An 8,222-nucleotide genomic window follows, 5' to 3' on the forward strand; every position below is an offset into this window, starting at 1 on the left:
GACCAAGCGAGAGGGCCACATGCATGGGCCGGCCAAGCTAGCTAGTTTGCTCGCTCGATCGCTCTATCCCTATAGCCTGGGGCCTGGGCGCGCGGCGGCCGGCGGCTAAGTGCTCTCCGCGTCTCCGCCGGCCGGCCCCCCCTGCTCCGTACGTAAGTACCCGCGACGACGACGACAGCAAGCCGACGACGACGAGAGACAAGCAACGAGGGGTTGCAGCGCAGGCGGTGGCAGCCTGCATCGCATTGCTGCAGCGGCCGGCGCATGCAGGAGAGTACGTACGTAGGGCCGGGCGTCGCGGCGTACTACGTACTAACGTTGTTTTGAGCTCGATCCGGTTGTTGGGAACTTAGGTGCGGGGCATTCATTGCCGAAACATGCGTGATGCAGGCGGGAAGCTGCAGTGCGATGCGGTGCAGTACGCAGAGTGACCGGTACTACCGACGGTTGGGCTTGGGGGTGGTCGTACTTGTACGGTCATGTCTGGCAGACGCGGCTAGCTATGGGCGGCGGCTAACCTGGCCATCCTGACTTCTGTGCTTTGGCGGTTTGGCCACGGCGTCACGCTATAATGTTTGTTTGGCTCAGGGGAGGAAGGAATAGCGTTCAGAGTAGATGTGATTTGAATTTCTCTTGTGTGGCTCCAAACTCTAACACGTAAAACTTAGGAGCAGTTTAAGAACTGATAGCTTGTGGAACAAAATGATTCCTCTCCTTCTTTGTTTTTTTATATGTGAGCTCATGTACATATGCATACACTCACCCATGTAAACATAAACATTCACACCCTATCATACAAACACACATCCGATAAACTGAACCGAAATATCTTACAATTGACTAAGTTAATGCAGACAATTGTTAATTGGATTATTCATGCCACGCTTTGGAATGTGTGATTTCTCTAAAAAAATAGTATTTCTTATATTTCTTTTTTATTATATTTTTGGCTTTATAGTAATACATGCAATATTCAATTAATCTACTGGATAATTAGATAATCCAGTTCTGTTGAGTCCCTCGGCCGAATAGGTTTCTTGAAATGAAATTGCTAAAACAGGCATGTCCAAGTTCGAGGCCCATCATTACATTGTGTTCTCTCCTTAAAGCCCACCCGCACAAAATCACTCTGACAGATCGATACATGCTTCACACACATTTCAGCCCAACTTCAGCCATCAAACATATGAGAAAAAGTTCATTTTGACTTCTTCAACTGTCAGCTGAGTTTGTTCTGCATCCTCAACTATAAAATCAGATATATAATCTTACCCAAATATTAAAACCGGATCAAATTGCCTCCTTCAGGGTTATAACCTAGCTTGGTAGCCACATACTCCCCTTCGTAGGCTAGCGCCATCTTGTGCAGATATGGTGCGCACAGCAGCTGCGATGGCATGGCCGGCTGTCGTGGATTTGATTGCTCGAGAACGCTAGGAGTCAACGCGAACTTGTTGCCGAGCGCCACCTCCACTAAGTTAGAACTCTCCCACTCGTCGTCCTTGCCCTAGGCCTCCACCCCGCTGCACTGCGCCATCGACGCCTCTCCTGTCTATGAGGTTGCATCTGCCTCTTGCTCCTTTTTCATCGATCGTTGCCCCTGCAGACCAATAGAGGGGGGAGAGAGAGAGAGAGAGAGAGAAGAAAAAGTGGTCATTAACATGTGGATCTCATGTGGGTGTTACTATATTAATTAATTTGTTTAGCTGATATTAATACCGGATAGATGCCACGTTAGACGAAGACAAAATCAATTTGATTAGTCAAAAAATAACAAAATCAATTTGACGGGTAGGCACCACGTAGGATAAAATCGTCCTCTAAACTACTAGAGGAGTCAAATTGAATCGGTTTGAATAGATGAGGGACTCATATACCTGATTTCACGATTGAGAAACATGGATAAGATTCGGCCAATAATTGAGGGTGTTAAAATGAGCTGTTTACAATATATGAACTAGCTGCCTCCTCTATCGGCCTATGCTAAGGTCCATAACTACCCCTTGCCTTCTTTCGGCCCATCAAGCCCAATAACGCACACATACCGCCGATCCAAATTCCAAACCGACTTCGCCTCCGAGAAGCCCTCACCTCCACACTTCTTCCCCCACGCGTGACGCGTCCAACCCGATCTCTATTCTCTAGCTTCCCCAAATCCCCAATCCGACCTAAGCCGGCGATCCGCCGCCATGGGTCGCACGGAGGGCCGCCTCGCGTCCGTGGTGCACCTCCCCGGCCGCTCCAGGGTCTCCGCCTCGCCCTCCCCTCGCCGCCGCCGCTCCCCGTCCCGGTCGCCCTCCCCGCGCCGCAACCGCCGCCGCGACCGGTCGCCTAGCCCCTACCGCAGCCGCAGGGACCGGTCCCCTAGCCCCTACCGCGACCGCCGCCGCCAGTGGTCCCCCTACCACCGCGACCGCGGCCGCGACGTGGAGAGGGAGTGGGCTCGGGACCGAGACCACCCTGCGCCCCGTCGCGGCGCGGGGGGCGGCGCCTGGTCCGCCTCCGACGATGACGACGACGAGCAGCTCAAGGGTCTCACCTACTTCGAGTACCGCCGCGTCAAGAGGGAGAAGCTCCGCAAGAGCATGAAGCGGTGCATCTGGAACATCACGCCCAGCCCTCCTCGCCGCGAAGGTGAGGATGAGGATTATGGCTACAGCGACGAGGAGGAGGAGGAGGAGGAGAAAAAGGAATCGCCAAAGAAGGTGGCCTCCTCGGATAAGAGCGAAGAGGAGGATAGCAAGGGTTCGTCGGAATCCGACTCCGGTGAGTCTGATAGCTTGTCCGATTCCAGCAAATCAGATGATACCCGGAGGAAGAAGAAAGGGCGTAAGGGTAGTCACCGTAGCAGCAAGCGTAGCCGCCACCGCCGCCGCCACCATTCATCTGATACAGAGGGTGACGACAACAGCAAGGCTGAGGAGGATTCGGAGGGCTCTTATGATTCCGAGGACTCTATGGATAGGAGGAAGAAGAAGAGATCGCGGAGGCACAAGAAGTCTAAGAGGAGGGGAAGGAGCTCCAGGAGGAAGAAGAGGAAGAGCAATGATACAGCTTCTGAGGGAAGCTCTGAGGAGGAGGCGGTGGCAGCGGCTTCAGGATCAAGCCCTAGCCCCTTGAGGGACAGTAAGAAGAAGAGCCGGAGCTCACGGAGGAAGAGGAGCAAGCAGTCTGATTCGGAAGATCAGGCCCCATCCGATGCCGACCCTGGTGTTAAGGAAATCGATGAGACAAATGAGCCAGAGATTGACCCAGAAGCAATCAAATTCAAGGAAATGCTCGAGGCCCAAAAGAAGGCTGCTTTGGAGAATGAGATGCCGGTTGGGCCAATGCCTCTTCCTCGTGCTGAAGGTCATATTAGCTATGGTGGTGCACTGAGACCTGGAGAAGGTGATGCTATTGCACAGTACGTACAGCAAGGGAAACGTATCCCACGACGTGGTGAGGTTGGTCTATCTGCAGAGGAGATTCAGAAGTTCGAGGATTTGGGCTATGTGATGAGTGGGAGTAGGCACCAGAGGATGAATGCTATCCGTATAAGGAAGGAAAACCAGGTTTACAGTGCAGAGGATAAGAGGGCGCTTGCTATGTTTAATTATGAGGAGAAGTCGAAGCGAGAGCACAAGGTCATGGCTGATTTGCAGCGCTTAGTGCAAAGAACCATTGGAAATGATGTAGGACCGTCCCATGATCCATTTGCTACAGCGGATGGCTGAGTAAGGATTTATAGCTGTTATACAATGAATGATCACCACTATTTCCTTTTCTTTTTATGATCCCTATAGTATAGGTCATGATCTCTAAGATGCCAGTTAGTGCTGTGGATATCTTCACAGACATTGCACTTGAACCGTACTATTAGAACTTATTTGTAATTTCTGTTTTGTGTTGAGTATTGACTACTTGTGATGCTTATCCTACTTGTTCTGTTTGTTCTTGTCTTTTGCTTCTATGTTTGTCGAGCTACTTGAGTGCTTGATTTGCAAATGATTCTCATTGGAATGCTTGCAGATATTAGTTTTACCAATATTCTTCAGACATTTGGTTGAGAATTGAGATTGATTAAATAGATTTTGGATCCATGTTTTACCGTATGCAAATCTAGTTTTTAGCCTTAACTTCATTTCTAATGAACCATTAACAAAAACAACCACATTCCAACATTCAATTCTTGCGGACATAAACCTGCTGATAGGGAAATTCAGGGATGTACTGTAGATAGTTGCTTTATCTAAGATGATCATAGTCCTGTTGTCCGTAGTCCATACTATCTTTTAAACTGGCTCCAGCTTCATTAGAGTTTTGGATTCGAATGTAGTGTGTGATCTTAATCTGGTGATCTCACTTTCACCCACTGGAAAGAGGAACTGGATTATAGTACTTGCATGCTTCTACATTTGAAAGTACCAAGTACTCTATGACACAAAGCTAACTTGCCATGTAGCTCGCTTTCAACTATTTCTGGGCACTCCAGTTTTTACTTAGGGAAGTTCCTGACTGTTGTCAAATGATAGTTTTATGGGCATCTCAGCAGTCAGCAATTGTATCAAATAATTGTGGAAATGTACCCTTTACAGTTCTACATGACTACTAGTAGCACTTTTTATTGCTACATATGACCCTTTTCAAATGACTGAGCAGCACATTTACTTGGTGGAAATATATAGTCATCAGTCTGATTTCAATCATTCAGCTAACATATAGCATCATGCACTTGCAAGGTTGGTTTCAAACTTTAGACACATGCTGATGTTTGCGGTTATTTAGGGGAAGTTCCTGATTGTTGTCAAATGATAAGAGTATCCTTTGGTGATGCACTTTGATAGCGAGCCTGAAAAGTTTGTTTGGAAAAAGGTAGACCATTACGTTCGTCATACTCCCTCCGTTTTTTAAAAAGTTGACGCCGTTGACTTTTTCTTATATGTTTGACCATTCATCTTATTCAAAAAATTTACGTAATTATAATTTATTTTGTTATGAGATATTTTATCACTCATAGTACTTTAAGTGTGATTTATATCTTATATATTTGCATAAAATTTTTGAATAAAACGAATGGTTAAACATGTGAGGAAAAGTCAATGGCGTCATCTATTAAAAGACGGAGTTAGTAGTTCGTTGTTTGCATAAGTGAAACGCTTCTGTGAACAGCCTGAACAGGTTTTCTTCCAGACGGAAAGCAGGTACTAGTAAAGAAAACACGTTTTGAACAGTGACACGGTCTTTAAAACATAGATCCTATAAAAATATTTATTGGAAAGTGATATATGTATATTTATTGGAAAGTATTTTTCAAGACAAATCTTTTCATATAATTTTTACATTTTCAAACTCAACAATTTACAATTTGAGAGTTATTTATGATTTATATTCCCAAGGTTTGACTTAAACATTATCCTAAACGACTTCCTTTACGAGTATAGAGGGAGTAGTCATTTTCTTTTAGAACAGGACGACTCTACGGTTCGGGCGCCTGATCGATTTGGAGAAAAATCGGACGCTGATGTCAGCACGACGTCAGCGCATGGTTTACGTGCAAAACTACTTTAAACTGATTTTTTTTCTTAAATTACTTATCCAAATCATGATCCAATTGCACCATTAAATTCGTTGCAATTAAATCTTCAAAACAAGACCACACATGGATATATTCCGACTAAAAGTTTTTTTAAGCTTATTATTGAATTATTTTTAAATGTTGCACGATGTTTCACCAGGTATATCGAAATTGTTTCGCTAAGTAAATCGAAAATGTTTCACTTGTTTAAATCGGATGTTTTTCACCTTATATAAAAACAATGTTTTAGCAAATAGCGAAAGAATGTTTCAGACCACACATAGATATATTCCGACTAAAAGTTTTTTAAGCTTATTATTGAATTATTTTTAAATGTTGCACGATGTTCCAACAGGTATATCGGAATTGTTTCACTAAGTAGATCGAAAATGTTTCACTCGTTTAAATCGGGTGTTGTTTCACCTTATATAAAAACAATGTTTCAGCAAATAGCGAAAGAATGTTTCAGTACACTGCAACATTTGATCCATACATAGTGAAATATTGTAAGTACACTAGATGAAACATTTTTCGGTGGAACAAAAAAAATAAAACAAATTTCCTTAATAGGGGGTTTTCCAAAATATGTGGTTTTTTTTGTTGCAATGGAATATTTCAGTTCACTGCAACATTTTGAGTACTCTAGGTGAAACATTTTTGGTGAAAAAAAATAAATCAAATTCCCTTAACATAGGCTTTCCAAAATATGCAAAATATGTGATTGATTTGTTGTAGGTGGGGGGCAGAAACTGTGGTGGGGCCAACGACATGCACCGCGCACGGGGGACGGGGGGAGCGCCCGATTTTTCCTCCCCCGTCCGGGCGACCGGATTCTATCATTATCGTTTAGAACAAAGTGATCGCAAGGCTCACTTCGGGATAAACTATTCACCATTTTGACATCTTAGAGCAAGTATAATAGTGAGCTATAAGCTTACTATAAGCTTATGTGGAGTAGAGAGGTAACAAAAAATCAAAGGTGTTGGCTCTCATGCAAGAGCTAGCTTATCACAAGCTCCAAGACAAAAATAATAAATGTATAAGTGAGAGATAGAGATAGGAAAAGAAAAATTGTAGCCAACCTTGCAGCTAATCTATTATATGTGTTGGCTTTAAGACGGGCTAATAGTAGATAGTGAGCTCTACTATTATCTTGCTCTTAGAAACACGAGGCAAATTATCCAGCTGGAAGCACAGTTTAATGGCCAGCAATGAAAGCAGCCACTCGTTCCATGAGCTTGCTGGCCTCGTGGCTGCCGGGCTTGTCGACGAAGAAGTGGTGGCCCTCACCCTCCGACTCGAACCAGTCCACCTCGCGTCCCCACCCGCTGGCCTTGACTGCGTCGTAGTACGCCCGATCCCTTGTCCTCCTCGGATCCAACCCCGCCGCGCAGACCAGCATCCTCTCGCACGCCAGCTTTGTCAGGCTCGGCGCGCCGGCGGCCATCGGGTTCATCCGCGGATCGTCCAGCCCGCCGTTCGCGCCGGGGAAGATGACCGCCCATCTCTTCTTGACGCCGCCCCAGAACTCCTCCGGCTCAACCTCCATCCTCGTCTCGCCGCAGAAGGAAGGGTGGAGCAAGATCGTGCCCTCTATGCGTGGCGCCGGTACGACGGCGTCCAGGCCGCGCACGCCCACGGCGATGGTCATGTTGTGGGCTATGTTCCCGCCGGCGCTGGCGCCGGACAAGAAGACTCGGCCGGTGTCACCGTGCGCGGACAACCAAGGGTCGGCGCCGGACACCGCCCAGCTGAGCGCCGCCCATGAGTCGTCGTAGGCTGCCGGGAGCAGGTGCTCGGGCGCGAGGCGGTAGTTGACGGAGACGGCGACGACGCGGGCGCTTGCGACGACAGAGTTGGTGTAGCGGTGGACAGGAGGCCAGCTCGCTGACCCGACGACGAAGTAGCCAGCATGGAAGAAGAGGAGGATCGGGAGCTTCTTACCGTCGTCGTCGGTAGCTGGCTGGATGCACGGTGGTAGGTAGAGGCGCGCGGACACGCCGGTGACAGCGTCGATGACGACGTCCTTGGACGTGACGCCGGTCTCGTCGTCGTAGCCGGCAGGCACACTCTCCATGCCGCCGGCACGGTCGGCGTGGCCATCTTTGTATAGCCGGAAGCCACCGAGGTCGATGAGGATCTCGGCGCTGCTGGAATCCATCGCACTGCTCCTGGTAAAGCTTACTCCCAAATCGAAGCAATTAGAGCGCGGTTGTGTGGTGCAGACAAATACCACGACATGAGGCCGCGAGGGACCGTATATATGCAGCAATACGTACGTGTATCTTGCGATAATAAGAGGTTTTTACACTTCCCTATCGGAATAAATATGCCAGTCTGGCACACAGTGTATCCAAGTCGTCGTTCCATACTGCTCCAAAAACTCCCGCACTTTCAAAATAAGTCAACCTCGTATTAAAATGTGACACGTCTTAATACAACGTTCTATTAGATTCGTTATCACATCTTAGTACGAGATTAGTTAATTTTAGTACGAAAGTAGTAGTATTGTAAGTGGTCCGTACAAAGCACAACAAACCATCACATACGACTTAATCAGGGGTTTCCACTTCAAATAAAAAAAAGGGGATGCTACTTACCGGAATACTGTTCAAAAAAAGGACGATTCTGACATCGATAAGGCATTGCTCTGAGCAACTGTCAC

General features: G+C 47.0%; 2 protein-coding genes across 2 annotated transcripts; one reads left to right on the top strand and one right to left on the bottom strand.

The window, feature by feature from the left end:
* Positions 1-2,098: 2,098 nt before the first annotated feature.
* Positions 2,099-3,913, top strand: LOC127784767 (uncharacterized). The gene has a single exon (XM_052312136.1). It carries the CDS (start codon positions 2,190-2,192, stop codon positions 3,714-3,716), a length of 1,527 nt encoding a protein of 508 aa, XP_052168096.1. The 5' UTR covers positions 2,099-2,189; the 3' UTR covers positions 3,717-3,913.
* A 2,362-nt stretch (positions 3,914-6,275) lies between these two features.
* Positions 6,276-7,888, bottom strand: LOC127784768 (2-hydroxyisoflavanone dehydratase-like). The gene has a single exon (XM_052312137.1). The coding sequence runs from the start codon at positions 7,716-7,718 to the stop codon at positions 6,756-6,758; it is 963 nt and encodes a 320-aa protein (XP_052168097.1). The 5' UTR covers positions 7,719-7,888; the 3' UTR covers positions 6,276-6,755.
* Between the last annotated feature and the right edge of the window lie 334 nt (positions 7,889-8,222).

This window comes from Oryza glaberrima, chromosome 9 (assembly GCF_000147395.1).
Source record: "Oryza glaberrima chromosome 9, OglaRS2, whole genome shotgun sequence".
In the NCBI taxonomy this organism is placed as follows: Eukaryota; Viridiplantae; Streptophyta; class Magnoliopsida; order Poales; family Poaceae; genus Oryza; species Oryza glaberrima.